Source organism: Myotis davidii, unplaced genomic scaffold (assembly GCF_000327345.1).
Source record: "Myotis davidii unplaced genomic scaffold, ASM32734v1 scaffold41, whole genome shotgun sequence".
NCBI classification, from domain to species: domain Eukaryota; kingdom Metazoa; phylum Chordata; class Mammalia; order Chiroptera; family Vespertilionidae; genus Myotis; species Myotis davidii.
This window is the reverse complement of record NW_006292344.1, coordinates 2,763,743-2,787,872: the sequence shown is the minus strand read 5'-3', so window position 1 is coordinate 2,787,872 and position 24,130 is coordinate 2,763,743. Positions and strand designations below refer to the sequence as shown.

Here is a 24,130-nt window from a genome sequence, read left to right as displayed (position 1 = left end):
GGGGAGTGGGGCGACAACCTCCCTATCCGCCCTGCTCTGTTCGTGACAGGGGAAGGCGCCCCAACCTCCTGATCAGCCCTGCTCTGTGCCTGATATGGGGGAGCTCCCCAATCCCCTGATCGCCCTGCGGCTCTGTGTGTGACAGGGGACGGTGCCCCAACTCCCTGATTGGCCCTGCTCTGTGTGTGCCAGGGTATGGCACCCCAACCCCCCCTAGAGAATAAACTCAAGTAATTTCTTATATTGATTTCTCCCTCCTGTGAGTCTCATGCCATTCTGGAAGCATTTAGAGAGATTTACCATAACCTCTCTTACTTTAGAGACTTTTTAAATGCTCCTTGGTAGACTTGGAAGCCCTATAAGGCAAAGGTTAAGTATTTCTCATCTTTGTATCCCTGGTTCCCAATATAGTTCTTTTAAAAAAAATTATCTTTACTGTTGAAAGTATTATATGTTTCCTTTTTCCCCTGTTAATCCCCTCCACCCTGCACTGCACCCCCCAGGCCTACCGCACTATTGTCTGTGTCCATGGATTATGCATATATGCCTTTAAGTTATTTAATTAATCTCTTCCTGTCCCCCTCCTAACTTCCCTCTGAGATTCATCAGTCTGTTCCATGCTTCCATAGGTTTGGATTTATTTTGTCAGTATTTTGTTCATTAGATCCCATATATAAGTGAGATAATGTGATACACAAGAATAAACTCAAAATGGATAAAAGACTTAAATGTAAGCTGTGAAACCATAAAAATCCCTGAAGAAACCATCGACAGCAAAATCTCAGACATCTCTCATAACAATTTGTTTGCGGATACATCTCCCAGAGCAAGGATAACAAAGGAAAAAAAGAAACAATTGGGACTACATCAAAATAAAAAGCTCTGCACAGGAAAAAAAATCAACAAAATGAAAAGAGACCCCAGTATAGCTCTTAAGACATGCTATGAGCTTAACATGTTTTTTAAATGAATGCATGATCTGACGGTTTTGCCACTAGCAATCTATGAGACATTAAGCTAGTAATCTAGTACTTCAGGATCCTTTTTCTTCATCTGTAAGTGAGGAAGTAGGGATGTTACATCTTATAAAGTCATGACCTCAGAATTAGATTCATTAAATTTTGCAAACTGTGAAGCAGACCTGTTAAAACTGAATACGTGCTGTCATTGAACCATGAGTTGCCATTTAACCACATCTGGTGATGATGTGTGAAGGTATCGGAGGGGCCTTACTATTGGAGGAGAACTCAATCATATGTTCCATAAAATTTTTCTTTCTTACAATGTGCAACTGTTAAAAAAATTCAGAAGTATGTTCTAATGAAGCATACTTGGTCTAGTTTATTCTTAAAAACTGTTAACCTCTGTCTTGTTCATAAAATGTGAATTATCATAGCATATGGTTCTATTCAGGGTACGGTAAACGCTGTATATACTTTGGGAAGGAAACTATAAGGTATGTTTCTGGCTTGTCATGAGGAAGAAATAAATGGCCTGTTCAGTCATTTCTATTTTTGGTTTCAGTGATTAACACATCCTAGAGGAACAATTTCCTTTAAGCTACAATGCCAGTTTCTATCCTTATTTCATCCTTGGAGTTTTAGATGGAATGTGAACTGGAAAAAAAATTAACTTTTATTTCGGGTGACTTTTTTTTTTTTTCTACTCCTGCTTATGTCTTTCCCAGTTTTCTTTTTTCATTTTGGAATGAACTCTTCCTTTTGTTTATATGTGGGCTTTTATCTAGAAGGAGATCCAATATGATTAAGATAATGCAGGGCTGTGCCCAGGGCTCTAGTGTTAGCAGGTTCTGTGCCTCTTACCATACACTCACTCACAGCCTCCAGGAGCTCAGGACCAATCAGGATTCCCTGTTCATTCCAGATCTTGATCTGTTGGGGCCTTAGGTGCAGGATATGAGTGTCTTGTGAAATCATTTGAGTATGTTTTGTATTTTTCTCGTGATATGGTTAGCCAGGTGCAGCCACAAAGGGAGACACCGAAAAACAAAATTTGTTATATTCACAGGTCCTAGAGAGAGAGAGTTACAATACACACTCTGGGGGCCCTGTCTAGAGTGTGCCAGATGTTCAAGGCCACTCTGAGCGTGGAAATCCTAATTAGGATGTTCAAGGCCAGGTTGCCATAGGCAAGTGCAAAGTCACAGCAGTTTCACTGTATAAATATGCCCTTCTATAACCCAAAAGATTGATGTCACTATTTGGCAAGAAGCCTCTTTTGTCTAAGTTAGTATAGAGTATGTTACTGACCAGCCAGTGTGGCTGGCTCCTATGTTGGGGCTGCATTGTAGGGAAGATGTAGTACTAATCAGCTGGTGCTGGCTGTTTTTACTAGGACAGCTTCTGTATTAGCAAGGACTGCTTTGCTAGGCTGCTTTGTCTTATAGCTACTTGGTAGCAATGGCTACTTGGACTATGATAAAGACTCTTTTATATACCCACTAGAGGCCCAGTGCATGAAATTTGTGCACTGGGGGGTTGTCTCTCAGCACAGCCTGTACCCTCTCCAATCTAGGACCCTTTGGAGATGTCCGACTGCCAGTTTAGGCCTGATCCCTGTGGGACTGCTGGCTCCTAACCACTTGCCTGCCTGCCTGCCTTGTTGCCCCTAATTGCTTCTGCCTGCCAACCTGACACCCCCTAACCACTCCCCTGTTGGCCTAATTGATACCTAATTGGTCGCTCCCAACTGCCCTCCCCTGCCAGCCATCTTGTGACAACATGGGGGTGGCCATCTTGTGATGACATGGGGGTGACCATCTTGTGATGATGTGAGGCATTAGGGCCACCTAGGCTTTTATTAGTATAGATGACTTCTCATGTCTTCTCCATCTTCTAATGCCTGGCATCCAAGGAGGTCCAGTCCCTGGCAGAAGAACTCAGATCCAACACACAGGCAATGAGAGAGCCATGTGAGGGGAGTACCAAGGGAGCCTGCTCAACCAAGGAGAAGGATTGGGGAGTCAAGAAAGTGTGAGGACCCATGGGCAAGTAAATTTATTGGGGGTCAGGGTAGAGTACATAAGCAAAAGCCATGAGAGGATTTCATTGCTTTCATTGGTGTGTTTGACTATCTAGATTACAATCAGAGGAGGGCAAGAAGGTGAACTGTGTCAAGGACAGCCTTATCACACAACTGCACCTGGCCACCTGGCAGGGGTTTCGTAGGCTCTGTGTGGGGATGTTGAAACAGCAAAAAATATGAAGTTTTAAAATTCATAACAGAGTTGGTGTCAACAAAGGTTTGTTTTAATTTGTTTCCAGATTTAAATATATCTCAGTACCAACCCTAATTCAATTTTCTTCTTGTTATTTCCCGAGAGGATAGTTTCTATCACCAGTGTGAGGTATTGTCAGGTGTGTGCTTACATTTTAGGGGTCTTTGAGATCAGTGAAGAAATATAACTTTAGCAGAGCCTGAAAAATGACTTTGTTTTGAAAATAAATGTTGATTATAACATAGATAATATTATCTGAACCCACATTTTGAGGTTTACCTTGTTGTGGAAATAATCTATTGTTTTAATTATGAAAAATCATGATTTCATTGACCAAATATTGAGTGTCTGCAATATATACACTGAAGAAGATGCAAAAAATTTAGAAATAGTATCTATAATTAAATTGCTTATAATTTGATTTTATCAAAATGCCATACCATAGAACCTGCATTTCCAATGATAAATGTACATTAGTAATTTTAAATAACCATTAAAAGCATGCTGATTTAGAATTACATGAAGAAAGCAGTACCATCCAAATAGGAAACATAGGCCTAGGAGACCAAGGTATTGAGACCTAGGGAAGAGGATTGATAAAGAGTAAAAAACCTTTTTGTTAAAATCTGAGATCACCATCAGAGAGATGCAAATCAAAATTATAATGAGGTACTATCTCACACCTGTCAGAATGGCTATCATCAACAAATCAACAAACAAGTGCTGGAGAGGATGGGGGAAAAAGGAACCCTCGTGCACTCCTGGTGGGAATGCAGACTGGTGCAGCCACTGTGGAGAACAGTATGGAGTTTCCTCAAAAAACTAAAAATGTAACTCCCATTTGACCCAGTGATTCCACCTCTAGTGATATATCCCAAGAAACTATCCCATGTTCAACAGCATGGATGGGCCTGGAGAATATTATGCTGAGCAAAATAAGCCAGTCAGAGAAAGATAAGTATCACATGATCTCACTCATATGTGGAATATAATAAACCAAATAAATTGATGAACAAAAATAGACCCAGAGACATAGAAGCATGAACAGACTATCAAACCTCAGAGGGAAGGTAAGGGAAGGTTGGCGTAAGGGAGAGAGACCAACCCAAGGACTTGTATACATGCATATAAGCCCAACCAATGGACACAGACACCAGGGGGATGAGGGCATAAGTGGGGGAATGGGGAGGGGATAAGGACACATATGTAGTACCTTAATCAATGAAGAAAATAAAATAAAAATAAAATCTGAGATCACTGTATCTTATCATTTCTGCATACTCTATCCAGAGTACTAATTCTCCCTTGAAGTCCATATTTTTGTTGTGGTTTGGGGATCTGTGAAGTCTATAAAATTGCATGTAAAATTGTATATATAGGAGTATCTTTCTGGGGAGAAATCTAAAACTGGGTTATTATTCTAAAATTAAGTATTATTAAGTATTACTAATGCAGATTTTGACTTATAATTTGCTTCTACTTTTAGGGAAGACACTCTGCTTGGTGCTAATATCTTAAAATTGGGATGGAAAGGCATAAATTATAGTCTTTAATTTTTTCGTTTTACCTGTGCACCCTCAGAGAAGTCATTCAACTATAATATCTTTCACTTTGCAATGATCCATACTCCCTTTCCTCTTGAGAGTCAAATGACATGAGTTATGTGACTGGCCAACATAAACAATAAAAGATATGCACATGTAGTGATTATTACTATTGTCTTAAATTGTTTGGGCTTCTGCAACTGCCAATCCAAAATATTTTCCTTTGCTAGTTAAAAGTTTTATCCCATTACCAAGTAACTATGTCCTTTCTATCCTGCCAATGCTGTCAGTTTAGTTTTTCAAAGATTGATTATTCAGTTCATAGACTTTCCATGTCTTTGGAGGCCTTCATTCTTTTATTTATTTAAAAAAATCCTTATTGTTGAAGTATTGCATATGTTCCCCTTTTCCCCCCATTGACTCCTTCTAACCTACCTCCACCCCCGACCCCAGACCTTCACCATCCTATTGTCTGTGTCCATGGGTTATGCTTATATGAATATAAGGTCATTGGTTGATCTCTTCTCACCCTCCTACTCTCCCCTGTCCTCCCTCTGAGGCCTTTATTTTTAAATGAGTTAGTGTAAGTATTCAATATACCATGGCCAGTGCCTGGTCAACATCACAGTGGAGGCAGGGCAGGGTGCCCAACAAGCTGTAGTAGATCCCATGTTGTTCCTGGCCTGAGTCAGATTCTACAAAGGGAACTGGGAAAAAGGAATTTTCTTTTCTTTCAATAAAGATCAAAGATAGGTTGAGTGAGTGAGACGGAGGAAGAAATCAAAAGAGAAATGAATGTGATTTGACAATTCTGAGTTGAACTCCCTGCCTTATTTTCATGCAATCGTTAAGTCACATTCTTTCTGAGATGCGGTGTTACTGTTTTTAAAATGGAGATAAAAAAGAATGATCTCATAAGATTCTGTTAAGCATGAAATAATCGTAATCTGTGGGATGCAGCTTGTCAACTGTAAAGTGATATGCCACTTTAAATGTTATTAGTCACTGATACACAAGGCAGAAACTACCACTTAATATTAGAGAACAAGAGAGGTAGGAAGGAACTGGTGGTGGAAACTAGGACTTTCAGAAGTAAATTTTATTCTGAGTGTGGAAAATGGGAAGCCAAATGATTCAGAACTACAACAGTACCGATGGTAATTGCAATACAATAAATGATTAGTAGGAAATACTCATTCAGCTAATAGATTCTTCCCATGAACTCTTCACTACAGTTTACTGTGTATGCTTTAAACTAAACTACTTACCAACTGGGCACATTTCTGATGTACCTCGTGGTTCTTGCTCCCACTCCAAACCTCACTGCTAATTAACAGCATATGTTTCGGAAAATCCAGTGAAACATTCTAACATGCAATCTGGGTTTGTTTCAACTCCCCAGTCCCCTAAAGTTCAACAGCTGGTGCTTGGCAATTTGCCTTTTCTTTAAATGGGAATAATTTTGTGTTATCAATAGTGCAATACCCCCACCCTGATGTCTTTTAGTGTAAATTAAGGCAAAGATACTAAGAAAGCCAAAATTTAATACCCCACCTTGGTGATTAGGTGCGCTCTGTAATCTAATGACAATTCATCTAATTGTAGGCAATGTTTCTAGAAGGAAATAAGCCTCAAATTTTGATCTGGCAAAGCCAAAGCTCCAAATGTACCATGTAAATGCTAATGTTATGCTATTCTTTTCTCATGGTTTCTGAGTCAGTGGCCAACATTTACTTTTGTATGTTTGATCCTTCCTCCCCTTCCTTCCTTCCTGCCTCCCCCATTCTCTTCCTCCTCTCCTTGTTGTTACTAAAACCTTAACATTGAATTTTTGTTCTAAATTTCTTGAGGCCAAATCACAGAAATTATGGAACTGAAGTCTCCAAATGTTTCTCTAGGACAAAGAATTTAGAATCTCACCAGAATCCCAGGGCAATCCAGGTGTTAAATTAAGTGCACGAGCAGATGAACCAGCATTTTGATACCACACTACAAGATTATAGTGACTTGGAAGAATTATTTTATCTTTGAGAATGAGTAATGTGGACCAGGGAGTTCTACCATAAACATTTCTGGAATTGAAGAGATAAGTAATTTATAAATATCTGCTTCAGAATAAAATGTGGGAAAGAAGTACATCCTCCATCATTAGACATAGGTTTCTGGACATTAGCTAATGTCAATTAAACACTGTTATTTCTTCAAGGACAGGGGATTTGTCCTAACCATTCTTATATCCCCAGGTGTAGAAGTAGGCTTGGCATTTAATAGCCACCCAGTAAGTGTTTTGAACAAACTGAAGAAAGACAGCAAAGAAAAAGCACAAGTGTGGAAAAAGACAGCAAAGAAAAAGTACAAGAGATGGAAAGGGGAACTTATGATGATGTAAAACAGTCTGTCAACATAAGATACTTAAGTTCCTATAGGATCACACTAACTCCATGAGATTGAATATATAGTCACTGAATTCCTGAGCTTTCTTATCTGAAAAAGTAGAGTCTTAAAAAAAAAAAGATTTTTTATATTTTGTTAAATTTTTCTTATAACCAGCCACCTTTCATTTAAATATTTGATCTTTCAATTAAATGCATTTCCTCTGTTCAATTAAGTAGTGTCCTCTTCTTGACCACAACAATGAGGCACACTATTGACAGAAGTTTCCTACATTGTATTAGAAATGTATAAGCCTTCATTAACACTTCTTGGGCGTTGAAAATTAGCATCTGTCCTTTATACCTTAAAATTACAAAATGTTTCTCCAAATACTTTGTAATTTCTTCCTCCTCCTCTTAAAATATATATTTAACTTTTCTCCTTAACTGTGGAAATAATATTGGCTTTCTGTTTTAAAAAAGTGAGAAGACAAAAAACCCTTGTTTATCACTTTTGTGGTAGATTTACTTTTATTTTACTTCTGAGGCATTCATGTATAGTTTGTGATTCTTTGATTCTTATATAACTGAACTAGCTTTATTCTTCTAAGAAATATTTTGATAATATGCAACAATTTTGTTATACTTTCCTCCTCCCTTTAGTCACAAGACAATTAAATTTTATTTTGAAAAGATATTAGAATTATCCAAACATAACAAAAATAAGATGTCCTTTACCCAGTTTCCCTTATATCAACTTATATATCCATGGTAAAATGGTCTAAACTGCAGGACTTATTTTAATTGTACCAATATTTCCATTCTTGACCATTTTTTGTTCCAAGATCCAGTCCAGGATCTCACACTGCATTTAGTTTTTGTGTCCCCTTAGTCTCCTCAAGTCTGTGATAGTTTCTTGGTCAAAACTTGTCTTTCATGACCTTGGCACTTTAGTGAGTACTGGTAATTGAAATATTTTTGACACAAATCTTAGCTGAAATTTTAAATGTTTATTATCAGTATGTATTTGTTCCTTTGTGGCTTATTGGATTGTGTTGTGTTTATTAGAGTTTTAGTGATTTTGCTTAAAAGTTACAAGAGTTTCTTATATATTAAAATATTGACATAAATTACATTTGCTTAAAATATTTTTCCATCATGAGTACACCATTTGAAGTATGTGGTGGTTTATTTTGTTTTGTTTTTCTTAGTTTATGTGTGTTTACATTGATAAGCTTTTTTCTTGTGAATTCTTCTATCATTTTAAACATAAGAGCTTCTCTCTTACCTAGTAATCAGAAATATTCACATATATTTTATTCCAGGTGTTTTATAGTTTTATCATCTTAGGGCAATTTAATTGATTTATAATTTACTTTATCACTTCTAAGCATAAGAAATTATCCTTATGCAGGTAGTATCAGAAATTTTCACGTGTATTTTATTCTACTTTTTAAAATGTATATAATTTAAAGAAAGATATTAGTGCATATAACGTTTTAATCTACCTGTAGTTTATTATTTATATGATATCAGGCTAAGATCTATGTGATGTTTTCTAAATAATTAACCAATATTCTCTAACATTTATTGATTTCATATATAGTGGTATTGTCTCTTTGTATCCTACGATCTGTTTATGGTTTATTTGGTTTGTTCAATTGATTTTATGTCCAATTTTCTCTCACTAATTGACTATGTTAATTACTGTTGCTTTATTCTAACAAATTTTAACCCATTACTTTTGATTTTTCAAAATGTTATCTCTTTTGCCTTCTCATTTTTCCATGTGAATATCAGAATCATTTGGTATAGTTCTAAGAAATTCTCATTATTTTTCCAATATTTAGATCTTTTAGTGAAATTTTATAGTTTCCTTCATGTAGCTGTAATAACACATAACTTATAAAAAGTCATTGTTTTAAAGTTTTGTCTATTTAATCTGTAGATGTATCTTTTAAAATCATATACTTAAACTAGAGGCTCAGTGCACAAAATTAGTGCATGGGGGGGTCCCCCTCAGCCCAGCCTGCACCCTCTCCAATCTGGGACCCCTCAGGGGATGTCTGACTGCCGGTTTAGGCATAATCCCGGGGATAGGGCCTAAACCAGCAGTTGGACATCCCTCTCACAATCCTGGACTACTGGCTCCTAATCACTCACCTGCCGGCCTGCCTGGTCACTCCTAACTGCCCCCTGCCTGCTGGCCTGATCACCCCTCCCTGCCTCTGCGTGCCGGCCTGATCGCCCTTAACTGCCTCTCCCTTGCCAACCTGGTCGCCCCTAACTGCCCCCTGCTGTCAGCCAGGTCACCCCCAACTGCACCCCCCTGCTGGCCTGGTCACCCCCAACTGCCCCCTCTGCTGGCCTGGTTGCCCCACACAGCCTGCTGTTCAGTCATCTGGTCATCCCTCACTAACCACCCTGCCAGCCTTGTCATAGTCAGCCATCTTGTGAGGGCATGAGGGGTAATTTGCATATTACCTCTTTATTATATAAGATTGCTTAATAAAGAAATACAGGGAAGCTAAATATTCTTATATAATTATCTTTTTGTAAAGCTACTTAATTGAGCTCTAAATAAGTGTAATAATTCAATATGTTTTCTTGAGTTCTTCAAAAATGATAAATTTATCTCTTCCTTTTCTAATACTTTTTATCATAGTTTGTTTGAGATTGATTGACTTTCTAAAACGGTTAAAAAACACTGTGTATAAGGATTTCTCTAATATTTTGTCATTAAGTATGATTTTGAGTCAGAAATTATGTTGAATGTAGGGCACAGATCAGACGCTTTAATGAAAAGAGAAAAAAATTTGGAAAGTCACTAATTTTCTTTTGCTTATGGGCATTTCTAGAGAGTTATCAGTTGTGAGAGTCTGACCACAGCTTGACATGTAAATATGTAGTTCTCACCAAATGAAATTGTCAAGTCGAGGCTATTTAAGATTTAATACGGTTAACAGTATGAAGTTTTTAATATTTTCTGGATGCCTGTGACCTCCTAAATCTTCTTTGTAATTATCCACAAGAGATTAAATGAGAAGTCTACCTCTGATATAAGGAATTTCATGGTAAGCGGAATCAATGGTTTTAGTTGCTGAGATTACCAGCTTCTATGCAGATACTGGAAGTTCCATTAAATCAGATAATGTCCATGAGCTGCCAGTAAGCTGTCAAATTCACAATAGATACTCAGTAAACATTAACCATTCCCACTCCAGCTTTTAAGAGATAATCTAATATTTACTCAAGCAATGTAGGCAAGAGCCTAAAGAAATCAAAAAGGCCTGAGGATGATTTTGTGAGTTGGTTGTAATTCCAGCTTTCTACCTTTATCTTGGCTTCTGGGAATTTCTCCCTTGGCTTTTCTCACTCTCCTCTCTTTAGACTTATTTAGCCTAGGTCCAGACCTATCATCATTTTCTTCTCTTACATTTAGCAGAGATCTGTTTGGACTTTTAAAGAATAGACCTTGTAAACAAACTAAGAAACCAAACAAAATTAAAATAACAATAAAATCAAATAGAAGAAGAATTTAGAATGAAGAGTTTCAATTAATTCCAGCAGCATTTACTGAGTATCAATCTCTATGAAGGGCTACTATAAAGGTTAAGCCCAGAAATATCTCCCTTCAAGTGTGTCAACTGGAAAGAGGAATAGAGGAGCTCTAGACTCCAGAGCTTGGCTGGAATAGCTCTCAAAAATGAGTTTTCCTGTTCTCCCAAATCCTGACTTGGCTTTTTAGACCTTTCACCCTGACTTTGCACTCTACCAGTCAGAGAGTCAAAGGGAATACCAATCATGTTTTTTAATTTGGGGAATATTAGGAAATAGAGGAAAATTTTTTGTGAGGAATAGAAAAAGCCACTCAAATGAAAGACCACAGTGTAGACTTCAGAGGCCTCAGGGAACAATATGAGCCTAGTCGAACTCTATTCTGTGAAGGTAGACAGGAGGGCGGATGCTCAGAACCAACACAGAGGACCTCCTGTGTGCAAAACTCAGGTACCAACATGGAGGTGAGAGGGGAAAATAGCAAAGTAAAATCCTGAGCAGAGAATGATGAATGGAAATTACGAGTATATAAGTCTATTATGCATTTAAAATTCACTAAATATTAACAGCATTTTATATCTACTTTATTGAGATATTAATTTTATATTAGTGATGATATCACTAATATTTACAATGATTTATAGATTAATTAATAACCTCCTTCCTATAATCTGATGTTTCCTTATGAGGTCATGATTCCTCAGAGTGAATTCTTTTATTCTAAGTTTCCTCATATACCCCACCATTCTCTCCCTTCTCGGTTAAGGATGGATTTACTGTATTTTACATAGTGGGGAATTAGCTTGCTGTAATATCCTAGTTTGATTGCCCTTATGGATAGAACACTGAGGTAAGTTTATATCACTTCTACTTCATAGTAAGTTATGTGTTTGGGAGTTTCTCTCTCCAGAGCTAAGTGGTAAGGACTTAGGCATCATAGCTTATAATCACATGCCTCAGAACCAACTGCCTGGTTTGAATTATGTTCTTTGTTATTTCTAGCCCCATTGGCTTGGGCAAGTTCCTTCTACAGGTACTTCTTAGTGCCTCAGTTTCCCCTCATGTAAATGAGCATGACAATAATACCTACTTTATAAGATTGTTATGTAGATTTAATGAGTTAAAGTTTGTAGCTCATTTAATATCAGTTTCTGGCTTGTTAAAACTACTGATGTTGGAAATAAAATTTAGATATTCTCTCCTAGCCTAAATTTTAAATGTTTTGGCTTTATACCCCAGAAAATTTCCATTGAAAAATCAGACCCAGACATTGGAACAAATATCATTTGTTTGATATGTTCAGTTTACAAAGCTCTCCTCATTTCAGTTTAATTGTTACAATACTATGAGGAAGGCATGTATAGAATTCTCAAGAATGTCATTTTTAAGTAAATAGGCTAGGAGAAAGGAAGTCAATGGATGGATGGATGGGTGGATCAATTGGCAAATGGGCAGCCTGGTGGATAAGCATCTGGTGGCATGAATATTACGGATTTGGTTAATGTAAGTAAGTTTTAAGTCTGGACTGAATTTTCAAAAAAACTGGATGAGAAAGACTTTACATAATCTAGGAATAAAATATTTTCAGAGAAGAAAAAGTTACTCTTTGGAAAAAGGAAATTATGCAAGAAAAATGTGTTTGGTTTGGATTGATGCATTCTAACAGTGTTGAAAATCTAATCTCCATAAAACCAAAAAATCAAAAAAGGAAGACTTTAAAAACAAAGTGAAACAAGCCAATTGAATTTTACTTTTCCAGGCTTCGGGAATGCCAAAAAAATAAACACAGAGGCAAAGCATCATGATTTTAATGAGCTACAATGATGCATAAGAAAGGGAATCACTTTTGTATTTCTTGATTGCGTTTATCTCTCCACCATATTAAAACATTTACATAAATGGTGTGAAATCTCTGAAACCAACCAAATGTTTTCTGCTGTATATTAACTTTTCAATCCAAATTTCTGATTATTTGGAAACATCCCATGCTGGGTGTTTCCAGATGTTTGTAATTTGGCATTCTTTACATCTGGAAGACTCTAGCCTGGTGTAAGGCAAAGATGGTTAGCTTGGGTCCTGGGGACTGAGGTTTCCCAAGTGAATTTGGGAACATCATTTACCCATTCTGGATCTCAGTCTCTCTTTCATAAAATTGAGAGATGGGACTAAAGTATGCCTAAAACTCACTGCAGCTCCATAACTGCCAGCCCTTACTCCAGCATCCTTTTAAGTGGGGTTTTGTAGACATTGCTTCCTGTTGTTTCACATTTTTGACAGAGTCCTCTCCACCTTGGAGAATGAAGCCTTACGAAGCTTTGGCCAAATTAGGCTCCAGGCACTTCAGCAGAATTAAAATAATCAACATGTGTCTGTGGCAGCCACCCAGCCAGACCACGCACAGGAGAAATCCCCAACCCCTGGATGGACTTCACACTAATGCCCACACTTAACTGTGACCCTATTTAATTTTGCTGTGTATCTGGAACTGATCAGACATAGGAGGCTTTCATGAACTGGGAAAGTTCTGACTTTTAAGATGAGACCTGGAGGTCAGGCCTGTTCAGCCATAAAAAGGATGCTTATGAGGGAAAGTCCTTGAAGGACTCATCGTGGCTTCTTTGAAGTTACTGCTGATGCTATATTTGGGGATCCAGTAAACTGCTTAAGTAGAAAGGAAGGAAAAAATGTTGGATTAAGATGGAAAAGAAGAGGCAAACCTGGCTATTAGGAAAGTTTTCCCACTCTTCCCCCCAAAGCATCTTTTAATTGATTTTACTTTTTTCTAAGTCTCTTGGACTTTTACATTATTAAGGAAAAATATCTGTGTGCTAAAAGTTATCCCTGATTTCATGGTATCTGATGCCCATTTCTTGAATCACTGCCTTTGTTTTTACCAGACACCTGGTGTTGAATGCCTTAGACTTTCTGGAAGTGGCAGCCACCACAGCTAATGGAAGAGACTTTAAAGCTAATTTGATAGCTTCTTACTTTATTACAGAAGTAAACCAACTGTGATCCTTTCTAATCATAGCCCTTGGGCTTGTGCCAACTCCTGCTGACACTGATCATGGCTACTGACTGAATTGTGTCTATTGGGCAAGGCTTGCTAAGATTCATTCTCATCAATATCATTAACATCCACTGAAAGTCTACCCTTCCTAATGTCTCAAGACAGCAAGAAACATGACAAGTTCTTGTCACAATGAAAAGAAGACATACTTAAACAGAAATAATCACACCAACATTAATTGTGGGTTTGTGGGTGTATGTATTTGTATGTGTATGTTTTAAGCAATGTCACATAGATTTTTCCATTTGCTTCTAGCAGCAACCACTTGAGGCAAACCAAACAGGATTGTCATTACTATTTTATTCATGAGGTTATTAAAACTTGGAGGGCAGTGCAGCGACTTGACTGAGGTTCCACAAATGGAAGACAGACCCGGGTCATCTGTCTGCTTACTATTACAAAGAACAGTTAACAGCAGTGGAAATAACCATGAGCATTCTGGCAGGTATGGATTTAGGACTGGATGTAGGAATAGAGGGACATTTTCATGTAAGAATAAATAAATAAGTCACTGAGTCAATAGCATTTCTCATCTCTGGAAACTGAGCTCACCCTGTCCAGTACCATATTCTGAATATGGAGCTCTTGCATTGTGCTTCTGGATTAGAAAGAAATATCTTGTATTTGGATGTAAGATAGGCATTTATTCTAGGAGAATACACGCTTAAATGTAACATCAGTATCATTAATGAAAATTATCTGAGAGGAGTCTGTGTTCACAGACACTAGGCGGACCAGTCCCCTTTGGGTTTTTCTCTTCATTTATTGAAATGAATAGCAATTTCTTGGCTTTCTCAAGGGAGGCCTTGGTCAGACTGTGTTTCAAGTCTTCCATGTGTGTTTTGGACAAGACTGAATGGTATACAATCCAATAGTTTTTTTTTTCTTGCATCAGTCACAGTGGCATTAAGGTCTCTGTGTGTATTTCCATAATAGTTAGTACATTACCATGTAAGGAGTTTGCAGACATCTGTATTAGAGGGAAATATAGAAATAGTTATTCTGTCCTAAAATAGTAAACAGCATTCTCAAGTGGTACATGCAGAAATATATCTACAACCACTTTTAGTTCATTCCCTCCTTATGCCCATATAAAAATAAACTAACAGCATGAAGTACTGGAGTTAGAAAGACCTGAAATATTTAACTTAGTTAAGCTGCGGTTTTCTCACCAGTAAAATAGGACTATTAGCACCCACCTTATAGTGTTACTAAGAAGATTAAATTAATGTAATTAATTTAAAGTGCTTTGCACAATAGTACAATATGTGTTAACCATTATTATTATTATTATTATTATTATTATTATTAATTTGTATAAATGTGCATCTGTATGCAAGATGATTAATTGGTGAGGAAATATGAATAATGAGTTTACCAAATAGACCATAATGACTGAGAAAATAACTTAAAGTAGGCATCCTCTTCTTAGAAATTATTCTTACTGAGTAGTACAGCACTTCTTCATAAAGGTTAATGTACTTCATGAGTGGCAGCATGTAAAAGCTTTCATTATGAGAGGACGGGTTCCTAAAGGACTATAGAATTTTCCACTCACATGACAATTTGTGAGAAAGATAAGTTAAGCACGTTTATTTTCACCAACTTGTTCAAATCTGTTATACTTAAGGTTAATATGTATATCCAGGATGTATGTGTCCCTGGCATTAGCAAGTATTCTCTGGCATTAAAGCACTTTTCTACTCTCTTGGGACCAATGGTTATCATTCCAATGTCCAAAGGAATTTGGCTTTAATTACAAAGACAAGATCATTGAAATTAGAGAAATTTTTCAAGAAATAGATTGTAGAGAGATATAATGTTCATTGGTTTGCTTGCAGATCCACACACAAAGCTTGCCTCCTGATCCAAGATTAACAAGGGCCATAGCATCAGCAGCATTCGGCATCTTTTACCACATGCATAATGCATTGTGGCTTAGAGGTGTGGCTCAATGGCAAACGCATAACTGTGTACTGCTGGCAGTGACTATGGTAAGGAGAAATCCAGAAGAGAATTTCTTTTTAAATCCATTTCCCATTATCCAAGCTGTCTTTGGACTTGTTTTGGTTATTGTCAGGAATCAGATATATTTACCATGCTGTTGCTGGCTCCATGCAGTTAACAAATCTTTTGTACCCCATGTGTGTGCTATTTAGCCTCTGGAAATAATACCTCTTTTTGAAATATTTTTTTGGGATGATTCCCAAACTTCTGTAACTGGAGAACCAACAGTGAAATAGTTTTTTGGTTTTTTTTTTTTTGGTTGTGTGCTTTTTTTTTCCCTGAGAGAGCAGCTGAGGTGGCTTAAATTTAAACTACTAAGTAGAATTTCACTGCTTGAGTTATGGCTGCCTGATTTATGAAGGAAAAAGAAATGACATTGCCATATGATACACTGCTTCCTTGAACAAAATTCTTTAGGGTATGTGACTGACAGAACAGCTGGAAAGGGACTAAAGAACAAATGTAAGGGAACACAGAGAGAGAAGATGGGGTAGGTTTCATGATAGAGAATTGAGATCTAAGATATTGATAGCCCATGATAAAAATATTTTTAAAGGAACAACATTTTCTACTGAAAGGACTCATTATTTTAGTGTACCTACATTTGAAGGGCTACTTTAGACCTATGTGATGAGTGGATTGGAAACCATCTGGTGAAAATGTAACACAGGTTCTAGTCATCATAAAACAGGATGTTAGAATGGCCAAAGCTGTATAAAATTATAACAGGCTGCTTTGGAAGATGGTGAATTTCCTGTCCCTGGGGGTTACTTCAAGAAGAAGTAACATGACCATTGATAGAGCTTTTCAGAAGATTCAAGTACCAAAAGAGAGGGTGGAGGTTTGGCCAAGCTTGTATTCTCAAGGTCTTTTTCTATCTCCGAGATTCAATGGATAAAGTAGTGGGAATATGGTAAATTTCTGTTCAATTTTTAATTTAAAAATTTGTCATTCTTCCCACAAATCACATCCAGATTGAAAAATCAAGTAAAACTAATACAAGATAATATTGAATGTAAGCTATAAGTGAAAAATACAATAAGAATTAAGTATTATTATTATTCTCATTATATACATGAAATAATTAAGATAAATTAGGACTTATCACATATTCTTAGCAACAAAAGAATAGAAAATTCTCTCAATGACTTATATTGTGGATTTCTTCTCCCTTCAGGATAAGCAAACCATAGATACATTGCTGATGATTGAGGCAGAGAATTGAGAGACATATCATCATTCCTTAGTTCTAAGGGAAAATATCAGTTAAGAAGCAAGATGCAGACACGACACATGCTTGCACACAAACTTCTTCAACCTCTATTTATCTCCAGCCCTTTCCTTTGGGAAAAGCTTCAGGCCAGGCAAGAATGTAACACTTAGGATCTTGTTAAAAGCAGTTCTCCAAAGGTACTGGCTAAACCCTAGTTCATTCCAGGAATACCCAAAAGGTTAAAGTGTTAAGGGGCCCCATCTGCATTCTGTAACATGAGCCCTGGGCGAGTGCAATGATGCTGAACTAAATCAGATACAAATGATAGCCGCTTGGGAAAGATCAGAAATGTTGAACCCATTCTCAAGAAGATATTTCTTCTTGAGGAGTAGTTCAGGTTTGGCCAAAAGAAGATGAGCAAGTTGCATGTCAGACTCCTAGATCAGTGCTGTTTCTTCTGTAGAATAGTCTCATATTGGCAAGAAAGGAAGGTCCTGGGATGGGACTGATTTATTCTTCAGTGAGTGAAGCTGGGTAGGGAGAGCCAAAGGGTCTCTGAGTAAGGCTTGTTATTTATGAAGCACCCTTTCAAACTTTTCACACTGTAGGTTTTTACAATGGATTAAGCTGAATATACTATTTAAGACTTTCATTCTTGGAATGTATGTGATATAAATAGATAAAAATAACAAGTTTGAAGTCATCTTAAAGATCCTCTGGCCTAATCCTTTCATTTTAAAAATGAAGTAGTAGATTCAGAGATATTGATTGGCTTGCTTAAGTTACTCACCAAGTTGCCAGCAGAGCCAGAACTAGAATCTATGTCTTCTGCACCCTGGTCTCACATTTCCTCATTACCCAAGTGGAAAAGATATCAGGCCCAGGAATGGCGGACAAGACAGTGAACTCCTCATTTCGACTCAAGCCACAGATGTGGGCATAGGGACATTCATTTGAGTAGAATACATTCACAATGTAAATTACTCATCCAGCCTAATTTCCCACTCTTGCCAATCAGCCTCAGACAATTGGAATGCCTTTCTCAGTACATAACCTATACTTTCCAGGCACTGTACTTTTGTCAGTTACACTTATTTCACCCAGAATACCTTTCTCTATCCATCTTCAGCTGTTCAACCCTGTTCATGTATCATGGTTGATCCCAAGTGTCACTCCTTTATAGAGTCTTACTTCTCTCTCCCAATAATATGCGTTCTCACATAGCCATACCTGTTGGGCATCTGTCTACTTTTCTCTCAGAAAGAATAAAAAATATTTGGAGAAAATAATTTCAGTGACAAGAAATTCTCTGACTTCATGAAGACCTTATGTAGGTACACATTCATTCATTCAATCAATCATTCATTCATTTAATCTTTTAGTTTAACAAACTTTTGCTGAGCACCTACTTATCATATCCAAGTCACATCCTTTCCTCAATGACCAGCATAAATATGTTCTTCATAAATCTCTCCCCAATTCCTCACCTGTAAGTAATAAATGCTTCCCATAAATCAGTTATTTATTGTCTGTATTTTTCAATCAAACATTTCTTTTTCCTCTAGTAGGCAATAAATTCCCAGAGGCGAGTACAATGATTCTAAATTAAACCAGACCCTAATGATAGGAGCTTGGGAAAGATCAGAAATGTTGGACCCATTCTCATCTTGAGGAGTAGTTCAAGGTTGGTCCAAAAGGGATGAGCAAGACACAAAAAAGGAGTGCATATCAGACTCCTATATCAGTGCTATTTTTCTTGGGGGAAAAATACCAACGAAAGATAATGCACAATTTTTTTTCCAATTTTATTTTTTAAATAGGATTGAATCAGATATTTACTGATAGCCAGCACACTAAATTTTTGGTCTCCGCGCAGTATGCAAAAATGATGAGGTGATGATTTAATTGACTTTTTCCCCCTTTTTCTCTCTCATAGGGGATTTTCAAGTCATCAGTATTTGGCAGCCAGGACTATTCCATTTACCCTCTAGTTCTGGAAAAGATATTTGAAAACCTTGCAGCATTCAAAGCTAGGGTTGTTAAAATCATCATTTTCCTAAAGGATGTCAGAAATCCTAAGGGGAAATATTTACAAGGAAAATCTGTTTTCTCTTTGGAATTTACAGATTTTATTTGTCTATTTTTCTCTTCTTACATGCCTCACCCTTGCGTCATCCCACGTGGCAAGAAGAGAGATCCAGTTGTCTTTCCATGGATGGATCCACCATCCAGTAGCTGGTGAAGTCTCTGCGTGTTTAAGTGAAATGTGTTTCAGTTCATCAAAGTTGGCTAAAATTATCTTAGTTTATTTTAATTTTTTAAAATTCTTAAGAATGACAATAGTTCCAGTTTAACCAAACTCCTTTTGAGAAGTAGCTATCAAGAGAGTGCTATAATTGTTAATTAGCTACCATAATTTTTAAACTTGATGAGGTGATAAATGGCATCTATCTTGAGTTAAGTGTTCTTTCTGTGTGTTCCCACACCACTCCCTTTTGCACTTAACTCACTATTTATCATCTGTTTACTTGCAGTAGCCCTCACAATGCTATAATCTCTTATTATATGGATATCCATATGTATTGAGAGATACACTCATGCCCTGGCTGCCTATCATGTATAATCAGTGACTAACCCACAGAAACATAAAGGATTCCCAATAAGTGTTTGATGAGTGGACAAGTACATGAAAAGGTTTTCATCAAGTTCTTATTGAGACCCAAATTATACCAAAGAGGGTAATACAGCAGCCAATCAGAGAGACATAGAAACACAGCTTTTTATTAATTGAGTATAATTTCAAATTTAAGAAGATAAGATAGTCCTGTTTTTTTTTTTTCTACAAATGAGTCATTATTTATTTTTAGCTTGCAAAATCTCAATTTTCTTCTGTATACTAGTAAATGATATCTTTAGAACTCTGCCCCCGGAGGACCTGTCTGTGGATGGTTGTGATACTCTGAAGGAGGCACTATGCGGGGTAGCTCAGGAGTTTAACCAGGCATGTGGGATTTGGTGTTTCATGGCAGACACAGCAGAGGAAATGATGTCTAAGCAAACTACTAAAGATGAATAAGAACTAATGAGGCAAAGATTGGGAAGGAGAATTTTCCAGGGAAAGGACTCTCAGAGGGAGAAAGAATGGAACTGAGACAGAATTCTACAGGACTGCAGTTTTGAAAGCAACAAAGAGCAGTTGAGTCTGGCAGGTACACCCAGATCAGCCAGGTAGGAGCTTCTGAGTCACAAGGAATTTGAACTTTAGCCTCAGATTAGGGGAGAGCCTTTGAAAGTTTAAATCAGGAAGGGATAAGATCAGATATGCATTTTAGAAAGATTATTCTGGCTTCTGTGTGGTAAATAGATTAAGGGGAGAAGGAGTTCACAAGAATGTGTGCTTGAATATGATGCCCTTCATACACATGTGTGTGCGTACATGTACACATGAACACATACGCACAGCTTTTCAGAATTTCACTTGTCTTATTTAAATTAAATAAATCAAATTCACTGGTGGCATTAATAGACCATTTTCAAAGGTTAAGCTCTTCCTTACCTGAAAAATAAATTTTTCAGGAAATCATGATAAACCTTGATTCCCAGAGGAGTATTTTTCCTCTGGGAATCAAGGTTAGATAGCACACAATTTTTTCCATTTAAAAAAAATAGGATTGAATCAGATATTTACTTATAGCCTACCACACTAAACTTCTCACTCTACTTCCATGTGTTTCTTCATAACACACATATGCCATATGTTTACTTATGAAAATGAGGAGACAAGATAAAAATAATAATTATTAAGTCCTAAATTAAGTCCCCTGATTCCACTTGACCACAGCTACTATTATTATTTGGCATATAAAACTTTTCTTATGAGTTTATATTACATAACTGGATTCATACTATACATATACAGTCTGCTTTGTTCTCAAGAGCATATCATAAGCATCTCCCTTTTATTCTTATAGGTCTCAGAATTCTCACTTCCTGCATAGGAAAGCAAACTTTAATAATTACCAATTCATAAAGCCTTTCCCATAGAGACTCTGCTCATATGGTGCATGAGGCAATAATTAATGAAAGTGTAACAGAATCTCTCCAAGTAGAGGCAGGTGAGAATTCCTCCAGTGCCCCATGGGAGTGTTTTCAAATGAAAAGCATGAACACTGCTTATATTATTTTGTAATAAGACCACATGTTCTTCTGGGTAGAAAGAGTAGAGGTGGCGACTTCCAGATGGAAGGCTATGTTCATTTTAATGACTTGGCTGGGATTTCTCTTTGATTGAAATTGGGCTTGCTATGGAGTCTTTAAAATATACAAGGTTTTAGATTGACAGAAGGTGAGTCTTCCAGAAATGGGAACTGTGGCATTTTAGCACTTTATTGGCCTGCATGACATACTGTACTTTTGGAGTGTAAGTGTGTTGGCCTGGTTCCATAGTGCTCAGGCTTCAAGGCCAGGTGGAGAACTGATTGGAGGTTTAGGGTGTACTGGCACCTGGAGCTCAGTGGGATTCATCTAATCTGCCTGTGTCACTATAGATCATTCTACATTGCTAGTATAACCTAGTAATTTAGACTTACTCCTTTCCAATGAGATGGAGATGTTTCTGGAAGAGAGCTTCAACAAATTCAAGTCACTCCATTACTCTGAAATTTTCAAGTGCCCTTCCAAATATGACACCATATTTGCTTAGCTTCAAATCCACAATACTTTGGCACCAGTCTACTTCTTAAGTATTTTCAGCTACTCTAAACCCCACTCTCAATATTTGTACTCCCAACAAACTAATTCTCATACATAGTATGTCCCCAGTGTCTTACCCATGATGAAATGCTCTCCCTGGCACCTCTGCCTGTTGAAATCCCATCCATCCTTCAGTGTTCATTACAAATGCCATATTCATAATAAGATCTTCAGGACGACTCTCGGGATCCAAATCCACCCCGTTAGAAGTGATTTTTGCTACTTTGAATCTTATAGTAATCTTTTTTTTCTTTTCTTATAGTCCCTTACTTAATCCTGAATTATAGGTATTTGTCTGATTTCTCATCCCATTCCCAGAATAGCTACTGAAAAACAGGATTTATCTCAATCATCCAATACTTAGCACAAGACCTTCATTAAATGTTGAATAGAAAGACAAAGTAGAGTAACCTGAGCCTCAGGGACCCTAGAAAGACAAAGTTTATAGTACCATATGCAGATGAGGTGGGGATATTGGATTCCATGGAGGATCATAGTGACAATCTTTTCTTAGTACAAACCACCTAAACATGCAGCTACTAAACTCTGACACAATATAACATTTCAAGGAGAAGGAAGCCAATATAAACCACAGTATGTGCAAAGTCAAAATCAGAAACCCTGAGTTTTATAACCACTAAATATAATTTTATAGTCTATTTGATATGATTTTTCTAGGCTGTGGTTCAGTTCAAACAAGGCTCTTCAATCGAACACAATCCTAATTCTCTTCTGTACTCATTAGCAGCCACTTTGCAACTTTAATTTGGCTTATTCTGGGTGGCATGGAGAAAAGTATTCCTTTTTGACTTTTGGAGAGATATATTTGGGTGTAACTGTTTGATATGCACTTGTCCAAAATGGTCTATTCTTCATTTTCCTGCTCAATACAGAAGATTGGTTACTTAGTCTTAGACACATTGCAGTTTACCAGAAAAATAATTAACTTTGGAATTAGAAGACCAGGATGTAGGATTCAGGTTTTCTATTAGGACCCATGTGGCCCTGAGAACAATTTCTTACTTGTCCATCTAAGTATAGTAAGAGGAGGTGTCTTACACCAAACGATGTCTAAGGACCATATCTGCCAGAAGCCGGTCCATCCTTGCTGCTTGACACAGTTGCTGCAGGAAAGAAACATCTGCACAGCATATGTTTCAAGGGACCTGGCGTATATAGCGTACTGTTCTTAATATGTTTGCTCCCCTTAGCGCTATGTGTTTTAACCAAGGTCACCTCTCCAAGAAAGATTGTTTCCCCAGGTAGGGATTTTTCCCTGAAGTTAGGGAGGGGATAAAACCCCTTAACTAAGTGCCATGTGGGTAGTTAATCACTTCAACTACAAACAATCACACTTAAGCTACATAATCTTTACTCCCTGGAATGGAGATAAAAAACGCCCTAACCTTTGCAATAGAAATTGACAGGATTAAAATCAACTGGTATAAATACAGATGTAACAAGACAAAACACCAGAACTTCGCTGGAGACCCTGGCTAGAGATCCTGGCTAGGCTGCTGATCAATTGAACGCTGTGCTGTCTCTGTGTCATTCCTTCGCCAACTCCATCCACACCTTTGGGGACCCTTGGACCTGCTGGGGTTGGACCCCAGCACATATCAGTCTTTGCACTTTTGGATCACTTAGATGATGAATTAACAAGTAAAACCATTCCTTTATCAAAATTAATGAAGTTTACCCAAAGTGCAGGTTGCCACATATATACCAATAATGTAGAGTCTCAGAAAGCTAATTAGTCTTTGAATTACTCTGAAGCAGAAAGGATAATTCTTTGGTAAAAATAAATAAATAAATTGAAAAATGTAGAACACAGTAACCCATTCATGGAAATTAGCTATCAGAGTAACATATTAAAGATTCTAAAATATTATTGCAAATATGCTTAACATTTAATATGCTTTATGTTACACTTAACATATATAAAACTTTTTTTATATGTCTTATGACCACCCAGGGAAATAAACATTTTAGCATGATTACAAACCCAATTACAGCTAATTACAAACCCAAAGACATTTTTTCCTGTCCTTCTAGATTGCACTGAATCGTTTGTATTAATCCTACCAGACCTGAGGCCCTGAACCTAACTGTCCCCTATACCTGGGCCCCTGAGCATTAAAGAGAAAAAACCAACATGATAGAGAAAAATGTTAGTTACATGCAAACAAGTGGTTAGAATAAGATGGAACTTGGAGACATTGTAGAAAATAGGTCTACCTTTCATCTACCTTTCATCTAGCGCCAATATTCCACCTTTGTGTGGAAATTACCTAAAAATCGGTACAGCGGTCTGGTAGTATAGGTATGAAAAAGCAGAGGACCAAGAACTGAGGCTTGGGCACTCCCCCAGGCCTT

The 24,130-nt window shown here is 37.2% G+C and overlaps 1 protein-coding gene across 3 annotated transcripts in view; it reads left to right on the top strand.

The window, feature by feature from the left end:
- P3H2 (prolyl 3-hydroxylase 2) overlaps positions 1-24,130 on the top strand; it is a 166,078-nt gene that overhangs the window by 89,445 nt on the left and 52,503 nt on the right. Inside the window, exon 1 of one of the 3 annotated variants that reach the window (XM_015565384.1) lies at positions 15,753-15,776. The exons of the other annotated variants lie outside the window; for them this stretch is intronic. Within the exon in view, the coding sequence (XP_015420870.1) occupies positions 15,774-15,776 (3 nt within the window). The 5' untranslated portion in view covers positions 15,753-15,773. Of the gene's footprint in view, positions 1-15,752; positions 15,777-24,130 lie in introns of those variants that run through there. 3 annotated transcript variants of the gene reach the window in all.